Source organism: Orcinus orca, chromosome 1 (assembly GCF_937001465.1).
Source record: "Orcinus orca chromosome 1, mOrcOrc1.1, whole genome shotgun sequence".
Taxonomy (NCBI): Eukaryota; Metazoa; Chordata; class Mammalia; order Artiodactyla; family Delphinidae; genus Orcinus; species Orcinus orca.
The window spans coordinates 5053109-5069813 of record NC_064559.1 but is presented as its reverse complement, the minus strand read 5'-3'; the positions used below and the strand labels follow the sequence as shown (position 1 = coordinate 5069813).

At 37.2% G+C, this 16705-nt stretch overlaps 1 protein-coding gene across 12 annotated transcripts in view; it reads right to left on the bottom strand.

The window, feature by feature from the left end:
- Nucleotides 1–16705, bottom strand: part of SDCCAG8 (SHH signaling and ciliogenesis regulator SDCCAG8) — a 267820-nt gene that overhangs the window by 236133 nt on the left and 14982 nt on the right. For 11 of the 12 annotated variants that reach the window (XR_007478804.1, XR_004479471.2, XM_004284509.4 and 8 more), the window contains exons 2-4: nt 12171–12323; nt 11402–11484; nt 2583–2696 (exon numbers count right to left, since the gene is read on the bottom strand). Coding sequence is in view for 10 of the 12 variants with exons in the window: in XM_004284509.4 (XP_004284557.2) it covers nt 2583–2696; nt 11402–11484; nt 12171–12323 (350 nt within the window). In the remaining 2 variants the exon portion in view is untranslated. The remainder of the gene's footprint in view (nt 1–2582; nt 2697–11401; nt 11485–12170; nt 12324–16705) is intronic. The other variant, XM_033414406.2, reaches the window with a different exon arrangement.

Sequence of the window (16705 nt, the reverse complement as noted above, 5' to 3'; positions counted from 1 at the left end):
TATGTCCACACAAAACCTTTACACAAATGTTTACAGTAGCTTTATTCATAGTTGCCAAAACTTAGAAGCAAGAGAGATTTCCTTCAATGGGTGAATGGATAAACAAACTATGTTATATACATACAATGGAATATTACTCAGTGATAAAAAGAAATGAGCTATCAAGCCATGAAAAGACATGAAGGAAACTTAAGTGTATATTATGAACTCAATGAAGCCAATCTGAAAAGGCTACAAAACTGTATGATTCCAACTATATGACATTCTGGAAAAGGCAAAACTATGGAGACAGTAAAAAGATCAGTGGTTGCCAGGGGTTTAGCAGGTAGGAAGGGATAAATAAGCAAAGTGCAGATGATATTTAAGGCAGTGAAATTATTCTGTATGCTACTGTAATGGTGGGTATATGTCATTATACATTTTTTAAAACTTATAGAATATAAAACACAAAGAGTGAACACTAATGTAAACTGAGGAATTTAGTAAATAATAATGTAATAATATTGGCTCATCAATTGTAACAAACAATTTTACTACACTGATGCATGATGAAAATAACAGGGGAAACAGCTGGGGAGCTATAAAGTACATGGGAGTACATGGGAACTCTATGTACTTTCCATTCAACTTTTCTGTAAACCTAAAACTGATCTAAAAAATAAAGTCTGTTAATTAATCAAACTAATAGGCCCTTAAACAGTACTTTCATTATCTTACTTGTTAAAATGTATCATATTTATACTCCGTCTGACTTTCAAGGATTTTGTAATCTTCCATTTTATCAGTTCAGCATTATTTTAATTATTTCTAAGAGATATCCTCCATTGTAAGAATTTAGAATATATGCCTCATGTCCCCCATAAATAAATCATATTCATCCTGAATATATTCTTTCATTGTTGCTGTTTTTTCTTTGAAATTCGTTCATCTCCCTTCTGCTGATCTAATGATCCTACACCTTAAGATTATTCTCTCCCATAAAAACATCCCCAAAGACCCTAGCTTTTAGTAACCTTCTTCTCTCATTATAATTACAGTTTATACCACAAAATAAATGGCTACACTATATCTTCTACAGGCTGCTACGGTCCTCATAGGTAACAGTGCTCTCAACTAGATGGTAAGTTTATTATGATGTATATTGCAGAGTGGCAGAATCTGCCATCCCCTAATATGTCACTTTGGAAGAATTATCTTGAGCTAAGGCACGTGAAAAACAGCAGGTACAAGAAGAGTGCTCTGACTTCCCCTTTTCCTCCTGAAAGCAGGAATAAAACTCTCATGTGAAAGATGCTCTCCCTACACCAGGAAGAAAAAAACATTCTTATCACCAGAGACAAGAAGTAGAGGCTGAGAGAAATCTGTACAAACAGACCTTGTTAAAAGAACTCATCTTCTTTACCTCCCCACATATTTTAGTTACACTTCCACAGCTGCCTCTCTTTGTTCAACCAAGTATAAAAACATTTAGGTTTCACCACTTCTTTGGGTCTTCACTTCCTTATGAAAGCTCCCATGTCACATAAATCCTGCATTAAATAAATGGGTATCCTTTCATCCTGTTAATCTGCCTTATGTCAATTTAATTTTAAGGCCCAACCAAAGACACTACGAGGGCAGAGCTAAACTTTTATTTCCCCTACAATATTCTTAAGTTTTACCCACAGCATTTTAGGAATTAACAGAAGCTTATTAATGGACTGAGTCCTAGGATATTATTTCAGCTTTTCTGGTAATCCAAGAATACTTGTATAATAATGATTGTATCCTCAAGAACAAAGAGAAAATGACATGCTAAGATCAGGAAACTCCCTTGAAAACTCAATTTCTTAAGTTACCTATCAGACTTACACCTTGCAAGAGTAGCCAAACATTGAAAATATAATACATATAATACTGATAAAAAAGATATCAGTAACTCCTATAAAAATATCACATGATCTGATGCATTGATATTAAAAAAAAAACCAAAAAACTAAAACACTAACATACTTTGGGAAGGCAGAAAGGCTGCAATGGCATTAAAGACATTACTAAAGTTCATACAGTCATGCAATATGTAACATCTAGTGTTACAAGCCATAGGTGACACATCTGGTTTCTTGATCATAAGTATCAATACCCCCATGAGCTATCTGTATTCAAAGTCAAGGTAAGAACCTTTACACTGACATGGGGTAGATTTAATCTACTGCTTAGATTCCCTACTTGCTGCACAACAATTTCAATAGGTTGATAAGTGTGGGAGAATGATTGGTATTACTATTCCAAAGCATTTGCCATAAGCTGGGCTAAAGTAAACAGGGTGGAAAGGAAAAATTCTGAAACATGAGAGAATATTATCAAAATATTAGACATAGTTATAGACTACTGGGAAATTAAGTATTCAGAAATGGCATAGTCAGGAGTATCATTCCCAAGCCCGAGAAGCTCCTATTACACATCAGTCTTTTCAATCATATAAAGATGGCAACTGTCAATGTATTGCTATAAACATGACTAATAATAGCAAATTTTCACACAAGGCATTATTAATATCAACTTTAATTTAGGTTGGCTTAAATTTTTAATGAGAAACTTACCTTACAGAACTTGACTTCTGCCTCTAAATGATGAATGTATTGAGACTGGTCACTGATGATGGGAACAAAATTGTGTAGGGCAGGCATATCAGTTTCCTCATATTCTGATGATTTCTAAGGCAAAAATAAAAACAAATGAAGCATGTTTGGATTTAGCAAAGAATCATTTAATACCATCTCCATACTCAATTTAGCACTGATGTCATATAAACATAGTATAAACATAGACTAGGGAGATTGCTTCAAGATGGCAGAGTAGAAGGACGTGCACTCACTCCCTCTTGCAAGAGCACCGGAATCACAACTAACTGCTGAAAAATCATCCACAGGAAGACACTGGAACTCACCAAAAAAGATACTCCACATCCAAAGACAAAGGATAAGCTGCAATGCGACAGTAGGAGGGACGCAATCACAATAATACCAAATCCCATAACCGTGGGGTGGGGGACTCACAAACGGGAGAACACTTATACCACAGAAGTCCATCCACTGGAGTGAAGGTTCTGAGCCCCACGTCAGGCTTCCCAACCTGGGGTTCCAGCAACGGGAGGAGGAATTCCCAGAGATCCAGACTTTCAAGGCTAGCAGGATTTGACTGCAGGACTTCGACAGGACTGGGGGAAACAGAGAATACACTCTTGGAAGGCACACACAAAGTAGTGTGCATCAGGACCCAGGGGTAGGAGCAGTGACCCCACAGGAGACTGAACCAGACCTACCTGCTAGTGTTGGAGGGTCTCCTGCAGAGGCGGGGGGTGGCTGTGGCTCACTGAAGGGACAAGGACACTGGCAGCAGAAGTTCTGGGAAGTACTCCTTGGCATGAGCCCTCCCGGAGTCTGCCATTAGCCCCACCAAAGAGCCTGTAGCCCCCACTGCTGGGTCGCCTCAGGCCAAACAGCCAACAGGGAGGGAACTCAGACCCACCCATGAGCAGACAAGCGGATTAAAGTTTTACTGAGTTCTGCCCACCAGAGCAACACCCAGTTCCACCCACCACCAGTCCCTCCCATCAGGAAGCCTGCACAAGCCTCTTAGATAGACTCATCCACCAGAGGGCATACAGCAGAAGCAAGAAGAACTACAATCCTGCAGCCTGTGGAATGAAAACCACATTCACAGATAGACAAAATGAAAAGGCAGAGGACTATGTACCAGATGAAGGAACAAGATAAAACCCCAGAAAAACAACTAAACGAAGTGGAAATAGGCAACCTTCCAGAAAAAGAATTCAGAATAATCATAGTGAAGGTGATCCAGGACATCAGAAAAAGAATGGAGGCAAAGATCAAGAAGATGCAAGAAATGTTTAACAAAGACCTATAAGAATTAAAGGACAAACATCTAGAAGAATTAAACAACAAAAAACAGAGATGAATAATACAATAACTGAAATGAAAAACACACTAGAAGGAATCAATTGAAGGAAAACTGAGACAGAAGAACAGATAAGTGACCTGGAAGACAATGATGGAATTCACTGCCATTGAACAGAATAAAGAAAAAAGAATAAAAAGAAATGAAGACAGCCTAAGAGACCCCTGCGACAACATTAAATGCACCAACATTCGCATTATAGGGGTTCCAGAGGAGAAGAGAGAAAGGACCCGAGAAAATATATTAAGAGATTATAGTGGAAAACTTCCCTAACATGGAAAAGGAAACACCCAGGTCCTGCAAGCGCAGAGTCCCAGGCAGGATAAACCAAAGGAGAAACACACTGAGACACACAGTAATCAAATTGACAAAAATTAAAGACAAAGAAAAATTATTAAAAGCAAAAAGGGAAAAATAACAAATAACATACAAGGGGAGCTTCCCTGGTGGCACAGTGGTTAAGAATCTGCCTGCCAATTCAGGGGACATGGGTTCAAGCCCTGGTCTAGGCAGATCCAACATGCTGTGGAGCAGCTAAGCCCATGCGCCACAACTACTGAGCTGGCACTCTAGAGCCCTCAAGCCACAACTACTGAGCCCTCATGCTACAAATACTGAAGCCCACATGCCTAGAGCCTGTGCTCTGCAAGAAGAGAAGCCACCACAAGGAGAAGCCCGCACACAGTGAAGAGTAGTCCCCGCAGACCGCAACTAGAGAAAGCCCGCATGCAGCAATGAAGACCCAATGCAGCCAAAAAAACCAAAAAAGAAAAAAAAACCACACAAGGGAACTCCCATAAGGTTAACAGCTGATTTCTCAACAGAAACTCTACAAGCCAGAAAGGAGTGGCAAGATATACTTAAAGTGATTAAAGGGAAGAAACTACAACCAAGATTACTCTACCTAGCAAGGATCTCACTCAGATACTCTACCTAGCAAGGATCTCACTCAGGAGAAGAAAAGGACCTATTAAGAAAATGGTAATAGGAACATACATATCAATAATTACCTTAAATGTGAGTGGATTAAATGCTCCAACCAAAAGACACAGATTGATTGAATGGATACAAAAACAAGACTAGTATATATGCTGTCTACAAGAGATGCACTTCAGACCTAGGGACACATAGAGACTGAAAGTGAGGGGATGGAAAAAGATATTCCATGCAAATGGAAATCAAAAGAAAGCTGGAGTAGCAACACTTGTATCAGATCAAAAGACTTTAAAATGAAGAATGTTACAAGAGATAAGAAAGGACACTACATAATGATCAAGGGATCAATCCAAGATATAGCAATTATAAATATATATGCACCCAACATAGAAGCACCTCAATACATAAGCAAATGCTAATGGCTATAAAAGAGGTAATTGACAGTAACACACTAATATTGGGGGACTTTAACATCACACATACACCAATGGACAAATAATCCAGACAAAAAATTAATAAGGAAACACAAGCTTTAAATGACACAATAGACCAGTTAGATTTAATTGATATTTATAGGACATTCCATCCAAAAACAACAGTATACACTTTCTTTTCAAGTGCATATGGAATATTGTCCAGGATAGATCACATCTTGGGTCACAAATCAAGCCTTGGTAAATTTAAGAAAATTGAAATCATATCAAGCATCTTTTCCTACCACAACACTATGAGATTAGAAATAAATTACAGGGAAAAAACATAAAAAACACAAACATATGGAGGCTAAACCATATGTTACTAAATAACCAAGAGATCACTAAAGAAATCAAAAAGGAAGTTAAAAAACACCTACAGATACATGACAATGAAAACACGATGATCCAAAACAGATGGGATGCAGCAGAAGCAGTTCTAAGAGGGAAGTTTATAGCAATACAATCCTACCTCAAGAAACAAGAAAAATCTCAAATAAACAATCTAACCTTACACCTAAAGGAACTAGAGAAAGAAGAACAAACAAAACCCAAAGTTAGTAGAAGGAAAGAAATCATAAAGATCAGAGCAGAAATAGAAACAAAGAAAACAATAGCAAAGATCAATAAAACTAATAGCTGGTTCTTTGAGAAGATGAACAAAATTGATAACCCTTTAGCCAGACTCATCAAGAAAAAGAGGGAGAAGACTCAAATCAATAAAATTAGAAACGAAAAAGGAGAACTTACAACAGACACTGCAGAAATACAAAGCATCATCAAAGACTAGTACAAGCAAAAGTATGCTAATAAAATGGACAACCTGGAAGAAATGGACAAATTCTTAGAAAAGCACAAACTTCTGAGACTGAACCAGAAGAAACAGAAAATATGAACAGACCAATCACAAGTAATGAAATTGAAACTGGGATTTAAAATCTTCCAACAAACAAAAGCCCAGGACCAGATGGCTTCACAGGTAAATACTATCATACATTTAGAGAAGAGCTAACACCTGTCCTTCTCAAACTCCTCCAGAAAACTGCAGAGGAAGGAACACTCCCAAACTCATTCTACAAGGCCACCATCACTCTGATACCAAAACCAGACAAAGATACTACAAAAAAAGAAAATTACAGACCAATATCACTGATGAACATAGATGCAAATATCCTCAACAAAATACTAGCAAACGGAATCCAACAACACATTAAAAGGATCATACACGGTGATCAAGTGGGATTTATCCATGGATGCAAGGATTCTTCAATAGACTCAAATCAATGTGACATACCATATTAACAAACTGAAGAATAAAAACCATATGATCATCTCAATAGATGCAGAAAAAGCTTAAGACAAAATTCAACACCCATTATGATAAAAACTCTCCAGAAAATGGGCATAGAGGGAAACTACCTCAACATAATAAAGGCCATATATGACAAACCCACAGCAAACATCATTCTTGATGGTGAAAAACTGAAAGCATGTCCTCTAAGATCAGGAACAAGACAAGGATGTCCACTCTTGCCACTATTATTCAAGATAGTTTTGGAACTCCTAGCCATGGCAATCAGAGGAAAAAAAAGAAATAAAAGGAATACAAATTGGAAAAGAAGAAGTAAAACTGTCAGTGTTTGCAGAGGACATGATACTGTACATAGATAATCCTAAAAATACCACCAGAAAACTACTAGAGCTAATCAGTGAATTTGGTAAAGTTGCAGGGTACAAAATTAATGCACAGATCTCTTGCATTTCTACACACTAACAACGAAAGATCAGAAAGAGAAATTAAGGAAACAATCACATTCACCATTGCAACAAAAGGAAAATACCTAGGAATAAACCTACCTAAGGAGACAAAAGACCTGTATGCAGAAAACTATAAGACACTGATGAAAGAAATTAAAGATGATACAAACAGATGGAGAGATATACCATGTTCTTGGATTGGAAGAATCAACATTGTGACAATGACTGTACTACCCAAAGCAGTCTACAGAGTCAATGCAATCCTTATCAAATTAGCAATGGCAATTTTTTACAGAACTAGAACAAAAAATCTTAAAATTTGTATGGAGACACAGAAGACCCCAAATAGCCAAAGCAATCTTGAGGGGAAAAAAACGTAGCTGGAGGAATCAGACTCCCTGACTTCAGACTACACTACAAAGCTACAGTAATCAAGACAATATGGTACTGGCACAAAAACAGAAATATATATCAATGGAACAGGATAGAAAGCCCAGAGAGAAACCCATGCACCTATGGTCACCTAATCTCTGGCAAAGGAAGCAAGGATATACAATGGAGAAAAGACAGTCTCTTCAATAAGTGGTGCTGGGAAAACTGGACAGCTACATGTAAAAGAATGAAATTAGAACACTCCCTAACACGATTCACAAAAATAAACTCAAAATGGATTAAAGACCTAAATGTAAGACCGGACACTATAAAACTCTTAGAGGAAAACATAGGAAGAACACTCTTTGACATAAATCACAGCAAGATCTTTTTTGACCCACCTCCTAGAGTAATGGAAATAAAAACAAAAATAAACAAATGGGACCTAATGAAACTTAAAAGCTTTTGCACAGCAAAGGAAACTATAAACAAGACGAATAGACAACCCTCAGAATGGGAGAAAATATTTGCAAACAAATCAACGGACAAAGGATTAATCACCAAAATATATAAACAGCTCATGCAGTTCAACATTACAAAAACAAACAACCCAATCAAAATATGGTCAGAAGACCTAAATAGACATTCCTTCAAAGAAGATATACAGCATGCCAAGAGGCACATGAAAAGCTACTCAACATCACTACTTATTAGAGAAATGCAAATCTAAACTGCAATGAGGTATCATGTCACACCGGTTAGAATGGGCATCATCATAAAATCTACAAACAACAAATGCTGGAGAGGGTGTGGAGAAAAGGGAACCCTCTTGCACTGTTGGTGGGAATGTAAATTGATACAGCCACTATGGAGAACAGTAAAGAGGTTCCTTAAAAAACTAAAAATAGAATTACCATATGGCCCAGCAATCCTAGTACTGGGCGTATACCCAGAGAAACCCATAATTCAAAAAGACACACACACCCCAACGTTCATTGTAGCACTATTTACAATAGCCAGGTCATGGAAGCAACCTAAATGCCCATCGACAGACGAATGGATAAAGAAGATGTGGTACATATATACAATGGAATATTAGCCTTATAATGGAATGAAATTGGGTCATTTGTAGAGACGTGGATGGACCTAGAGACTGTCATACAGAGTGAAGTAAGTCAGAAAGAGAAAAACAAATATCGTATATTAAAACATATATGTGGAATCTAGAAAAATGGTACAGATGAACCGGTTTGCAAGGCAGAAATAGAGACACAGATGTAGAGAACAAACTTATGGACACCAATGGGGGGAAAGGGGGGTGATGAATTTGGAAACTGGGACAGTCATATATACACTAATATGTATAAAATAGATAACTAATAAGAATCTGCTGTATAAAAAATAATTTACAAAAACATAGACTAGATCACAATGTGGCTAATAGTATTTATTTCTTCACCTATAAATTCCACAAATAGATAAGAATGAGGGATATGAATATCATTTTTTAAAGATGGACAGTGAAAGTGGTTGTAAAAAGCATATGGCAAATGGCAAAATGCTGGAGTAGTATAATTGGCTGGGATGAATTGCCTATTTGAGCCATCTGAAAATGTGATATCCTATTCAGTAATTCTGAGATAAAGGGACAGCTCTTCAAGAAACCACCATAGAAGAGGACTGCTAGCTAAAATTGCAGAACAAGCTGCCTGAAGGAGGGATTCTTTAGACAAATGTGCCAAATGTGTGTCAGTAAGGTAAAATTCTCTCTACTAAGGAGTACGTTAGCAAAACCTGATTTTTTATTTTTGACCCTAGTACTCAAGGCAATTTGAGACTCTGCTGTTCTGGAGCCTCCAAGACTAGAGTGCCAAAGCAGATACGTACAAAAACTGAGATACGCTGCATGGAGGACTCAATGAAGAGACGTCATAAAAAGTGTTAATTCTCTTTACTTCTGCAGCAGTCCTGGAATTGATTTTTTAATGTACATCTTACCTTATCCTAAAATGATTGTAAAATGGTTTATAAATCATACATCATACGATGATATTATTTAAAGAAAAGAGGAAGAGAGGAAAGGGAAAATGAGGTTCAACCAGTTAGATGAACCCAGAGGAAAGCTTGAGATGAGACACACAATCATTTTGTTTTTCAATCCAGCAGAAATTCCTATAAATGATGAAATACCAGCTCCCATGGCAGAATAATTCAGTAGAGCTTTGCTTCTGGGAATATTATTATTATTATGTGTATATAGGGGATAGTCAATGTGAAAATTAAAAACAAGCTTATGTCATATGGAAAATCTCCATATGAAATAACTTGTATATACTTTGAAGGGTTTATTATAATCTGGATGTCCACATTTTAAAATAACAAGTAATAATGTTTAGACATTTTCTATCTCAACACTGCCTCAGTTTCACTATCAATACAGCCACATATTTTTCATATGTCATATTGGCTATGAAACTGCATTCTAAAGGGTAACGTCTTCAAAAGCTACTTATTATGGTTATGGCTTATAATCATCACATGTAGGTCATATACATTTAGAGTCTAAGTTCCATTCTTTCACATAGCTCCAATACAAATAGACCTGCGTATTGGTATATACAACTGATGATTTTGATGAGAGTCTTCTTGCCTATTTGAAGTCAATAAGGTTTGTAATATCACTGCTCAGTTTTATCTTTAAAATGCTAATAAGCATGTCTAAGCATTCAACAGATATAGCAACTTAATCTACTAGACTTAAAAGTACTCCATCCATGTGTGCTTAAGAGCATTCTAGAAACTAGGTGTCAACAGTAATAAATTCACTGAATGATGAAGTATTTTTTTTAAATTATAATTTATACCTATAAATATTGAATAGGAGTATGTAGTACATTTCTCTAAAGTGGGAATTAAACATGAAAGTATGTGTCAGGCTGGAATGAAGTGTTAATATAAGGGTACTTTTATGACATTTCAGCTGTGAGTAAAGGAAACTGACGTGTCTCCAAGTTTCCAGCATGTAGCCTTGGTATCCAACTGTCACAGATATTGAAAATGCAAGGTGGTTATTGTTGCTATGACATTTTACATTTGTGTCATACTTCATAGGTTTCTAAAGAATTTTAAATATATGATCTTATCTTATTATTACAAAAACCCTGTGAGAAAGTACATAATAGACCCTAGATAGACCTAAAGCCTAGATTATTATTTTGACCATTTAAACCTGGCCAAATCCTTCCCTCACATATACCCTTTCCCCAACAGTACCCTTCCTTCACAGTACCCTTCCCTCACACCCACCCTCCCTCACAGTACCCTTCCCTCACACCCACCCTGCCCTCACACCTATCTCAGGCTTTATATCACATTGCTTCAGTCAGAAATAATACACCCCGTCAAAGCAACAGCAATAGAAAACAGCTTCAGAAGAAGCAGAGTACAGCTTCTCGTATCACACAATTTTATAACCATATATTTTAAAATTTAGAATAAGATTACATAAAAGAGTAAAACAAAGGACTGCTAGAATTAAACAGTAAATTCTAAAAATAATAAAATATAGATCTGCCCCTCTAAAAAAGCAATGGTTAATCTTTTCCATATATTGTTTCTTTTTTATATTTGCTAACAGTTGCAAAGTAAATTCTCCAAACTATTTCCTCACTCACATTTTTCAAGTAAAAAATAAATTAAAAAATCAGAATTCTCTCTGCCATGGAAGTCTCTCTTCTTCAGCCAAAATAATCAGAGGGAAAATAATTTCTTTTAACGTTTTACACTATTAGCAGGCCCTGCTCAGAATCTGTTTACAATATGTACTACTAAAATGACACAGTAAAATTAAAACATAGTTAGAAAAATAATGCTTTTGTCAGGTTGCAAAAGCTGATACTTACCAAAGGGGACAATTTTCGTCTTCTTGGAGATACCTCACTTTCCTTAGTTGCTTGTTGGCATAGCAAAGCTTTGAGTTGATTAACTATGGAGCAAAAGCGATGGGTTTATTCACCTTATTTTAGATCCATGGTTTATTACCACCCATCTATCCATCCATAGATCTAACAAATATTGTTTAAATATGTATTATGCACCACAAGATGTGCTACTGACTGGGGACACAAAGACAAACAAGAAAACCTCTACCACTTAAGAGCTAAGAATCTTGCTTATGAGCAAGAGGGATATAACTAACAGATAAAAAACTATATAATAAGTTCTAGGTAGACCTAGAGCTATGCATAGTGCTATGAAGAGGAAGCACATAATTGTTTTCACAGAGAAGACAATACGGTGAAGGATAAACAGGAGATTACCGAGCAGAAAAGGGTGAGAAAAAATCCACTTAGAATGCGTGGCTCATGCAAAGCACAGAAGCATGGCCATAGGTTGGTATGATTAGAACATGGCTTGAAAGATAGGCAGTTGAAAGGAAAACAGAAAAATGAGGCTAGAGAGGCAGATTGGATTCATCTTAAGGAAATACTGCTACGACATCCTATAGGCATTGAGAAGTCAAAGAAAAAAAATAAGCAAGGGAATTAGATTAGCTGATTTGTGTTTCTCGACTAAAATCCTAGCAGTAAAGGATAGACTGGAGTCATTACTGTACAGAGTTTAAAGAATTCACTGTGTGTCATTCAGGTCAGGACTGACGTTCACACTCACCAGCATGGCTGTGTTGCAGTTCATGCCAGGCATTCCCAGCATCCTCATTTCCTACACTGGTACTAAAAGAAGGATCCATTACGTCTTCTCCAATAGTGACATCACCTTCTCTCAGGGCACATTTCAATTGGTGAATGCTTCTACTGGCACGTTCTGTAACAACATGATGAAAATCAGGGCCAGTGAAATCTGGGCGACCAAAGGTACACTGACTCAAGAAGACAATTTCTAAAGGAAAAGCAATCATTTCTGATACTTCATGGGGAAAAAAGCATAGTTTTGTTTCTAGCTTGCTGAGGAACATGCCAGAGGAAGTAAGAGATTAAGTTCATGGGTTAGAAGTTAGACTTGATGATCTCTAAGGTCCCTGACACCTCAGTGATTGATATTCACTATATATAGCTCTATTGCTGAGGAGGACTGAATGGGAGAGCTTCTCCCCCCTCCACTCCTCCAAACAACAGCCTCACAGGGAAAGCACTATCCTAACCCCTCAATGCCTAAGACTCCCCTACCCCTTCTGGAGAGGGGTGGGTGGGCAAAACTGGCAAAAGGGACACCACCACACCAAGTTCCTGCCCAAGGAGGCCTCCTTGTCCCTGTAGGCCAGATGTCCCTCTAGCAGCAAGAAACATATGACTACCTGGCCTAGTTTTGATCAAGATTTGAACAGCTGACGCGCTTATAGCGGCAGCCTCTCTAGTATAGTCGTACTTACGTACTGCTGGCTGACTACATCTTACATGGAAATTCTTGGTTAGTGTACCTGACTACCCCTAGAATTGAAGCTTAAACTCACTAGCACATACTTAACATAAATAGTCTAAAATGAAGTATTTTAAGGTATATTATTCTAGTAGTTCATCTCTAAAAATAGCCCCCAAAGGACCCAGCCTCACATCCTTGCCCTCTCCCAGGTTGAAACTCAGTGGGCCTGTAACCTGCACTAACCAAGAGAATGCAATGGAAGGCACACCACGCCAGACCAGTCATGTCTTTAAAACATCTGGTAGCTTCTGCTTCTACCTTCTCGGAACTCTGGTTTTTGTAAACCCCAAGCCAAACAAAGTAGGAATTCTGGCTACCTTGCTGGAGAGATTGTGAAGAGCCCATGTGTAAAGGAAAGCCCCTGAGACCACCACAGGGAGAAGGAGAGAAGCCCAGCCCCACTAACAGCCCGGTGGTCTCCTGATGACTCCAGCGCCAGAGGCCATCCACCTACAATGGCATGAAAGAGACCCGAAAACTGCCCAGCTTGAGTCCAATTAACCCACAGATCTGTGAGAGATACTACAAATGCTTTTCTTTGTTGCTTTCTGCCATCAAGCTTTAGAGTGTCTGGTTAAGCAGCAATAGATAACTGAAATAATTATTCTGGGAAATATTTACCCAAAAACATCTTCAGCAAAAGATCGAAGTCTTACATTAATAACAGAACTATACTAATATAGTAATATTATACTGTACTATATGTTAATACTATACTATAATAATATACTAATGACACTGGTGATGACATTACTAATAATTCTACCCCATTTTATGGATATTTTACATGTATGACAACTGGAGAACCAGGCAATCAATTGGTAATTTCATTAATTAAAGTCCAGTTACTTCTTCAGGTTTAAACTTGTTATTTCTGCTAATCTCTTATGATTAAATTCCCCAGTTCCAATCTAGAAAACATTAACTATAACAAAAAAATGTTCCTTGTACATTAGAGCTGAAACCCAGATTTCACTCATCATTTTCAAATTTTGACATCTGTATTTGAAAGTTATTTTTAATTCATAAATTTACCAAATATTTACATATATCTAACATAGAAATTTATGTTAGAAAAAGATGAATTCCCATGCAAGTTCATGTATAGCTATTATCTATTTTATATGGATTCTATCTAAATAATTCTTAAGATTTTCAGAGGAGATCTTTTTTTTGTGGTACGCGGGCCTCTCACTGCGGTGGCCTCTCCCGCTGCGGTGCACAGGCTCCGAACGCGCAGGCTCAGCGGCCATGGCTCACGGGCCCAGCCGCTCCGCGGCATATGAGATCTTCCCGGACCAGGGCATGAACCCGTGTCCCCTGCATCGGCTGGCGGACTCTCAACCACTGCGCCACCAGGGAAGCCCAGAGGAGATCTTTTTCTAAGTAAAAACTTTCCCTAATTCAGAGCAACACATAACAATGATGCCAATGAAGGGAACACATAACAATGATGCCAATGAAGTTCTCTCTTTCTTCTGACCAAGGCCCTTCCTTGACAATTATATCTATTTCGTCTTGTGTACTCAGGAGAAAAAGCTCCTATTCCTTGTTACCTACATGGGAACCCTAAAAAAGCTATAAAACAGCTATCTTTTCATTACCAATCATGGATGGAAATATATTTATAAACATATATTCTACAGGACCTTGAAACATAGATTATACTTCCTCCAGGCTCATTAATTTAAGTTTGAAACCAGAAAAAAATAACCATAACTTAATAGAAAAAAATATTCTCTATCTTACAAAATCTCTAATATAGGTTCTCTACTTACAGCAACTCATTTTCTACCTTGATTAAACTAAAGAAAACAGGTCTTTTAGGTCAGGGTTCAACAGTGAAATTCTACTACTAACGACACAAGAGACCCAGGGAATTTACCACTACAATTTTCTCCACGTCAATCCTGTTTCCACGCAGACCTTTCTCTGACTGGAATTTGGAATTGATAACTAACCAAGCCTGGTCTCCTTTTACTCCTCATGAGTTTAAAAAGTCCAGATAAGATGCATTCCTGGTTTTAATAAAATGAGAAGCAGCAAAAATAGTTTTTCAATAACTCAGTATTTTCTAAAGAGACTTGTTAAAAAGGAAAATCAAAGTGTTACTTGATAAGCAATTTAGTTCACACAGCATTAGACTTAATGCACTGAAATCTATGAATAAAGCACTTATCCTTACTGCATCCATTAAAAGGAAAGAGAGGGTTTGAATTACACTATAAGTGTGCTCTGTGGAGCCATCAAATGGCTTCATCTATAAGACAAAGGATAATTATTTATTTATACCTAATCTGACTAAAAGCTAATAAGTGATATTAGGAAAAGGAAAGGAAATCTGAAAAAAATTGTGTAGTTGTAAATCCTTATAGGTAGACTTCTTTCATTAGCTTACAATGATGGCAGAGCTTTATGAGCGCATTTAATCCCTTTCCTAATATTGTTTAATCTTTTAGAATTTTTAACATTCAAAGACCATGTGTCAAATTGCACTATGAAAATAGTATTATGTGAAATAGTAATATATTGAACTCAACAACCAACTCAAAGAAAAGTGATTACACAAGGTTAGGGGTTTTTTGCAACGAGTGACTTTAGTTGTTAGTATCAGAGATGAAGACAAGGAATTACTAAGAACTGTGTCTTAAAACTAAAACTAAGGAGGTAAGTGATATTTTAAAGTCATTTCAATACTACATTTCTAAACATGCTACATGTTTTTCAAATATATACATACTAACATAATTATACACTGCAACAGACAAACAGAATTAATCCTGAGGAATAACAACACTCAGATCTTTCAAGACAGACAAAACCGCACTTCTCTTCAACTGGAGCCACTGCAACTGAAGGCCCCATAATCCTTATTAAGAACACTGTTCCCCAGATGCAGTTATCTGCTGCTTTCATATAAGGAAACCAGATTAGACAGGAGGTTCCAGTTATGGTTTCCTATCCCACTGTTAATGGGCACAGCTTTATCTGTCTATAAATGAGAGATGGAAAGAATACTCATTTCCTCTTCTCTCCTGAGAGGACAGTAAGACACTTCACAATACATCCTGGTTTCTTCTCTCCAGCACCAACTATGGGCTGAATATAAACTTAATTACATTCTGCTAATTTTGTGGGGTTTTTGTTCTTCTTTCTCTAATGGCTTTAGGTGTAAGGTTAGGCTGTTTATTTGAGATTTTTCTTGTTTCTTGAGGTAGGATTGTATTGCTATAAACTTCCCTCTTAGAACTGCTTTTGCTGCATCCCATAGGTTTTGGGTTGTTCTGGGTTTTGTTTTCATTGTCATTTGTTTCTAGGTATTTTTGATTTCCTCTTTGGTTTCTTCTAGTAGCGTATTGTTTAGCCTCCATGTGTTTGTATTTTTTACAGTTTTTTTTTCCTGTAATTGATATCTAGTCTCATAGCATTGTGGTTGGAAAAGATACTTGATATGATTTAAATTTTCTTAAATTTACCAAGGCTTAATTTGTGACCCAAGATATGATCTATCCTGCAGAATGTTCCATGAGCACTTGAGAAGAAAGTACATTCTGTTGTTTTGGATGGAATGTCCTATAAACTACCAATGGCATTTTTCACAGAAGTAGAACAAAAAATTTCACAATTTGTACGGAAACATGAAAGACTCCGAAGAGCCAGAGCAATCTTGAGAAAGAAACACAGAGCTGGAGGAATCAGGCTCCCTGACTTCAGACTATGCTACAAAGCTACAGTAATCAAGACAGTATGGTACTGGCACAAAAACA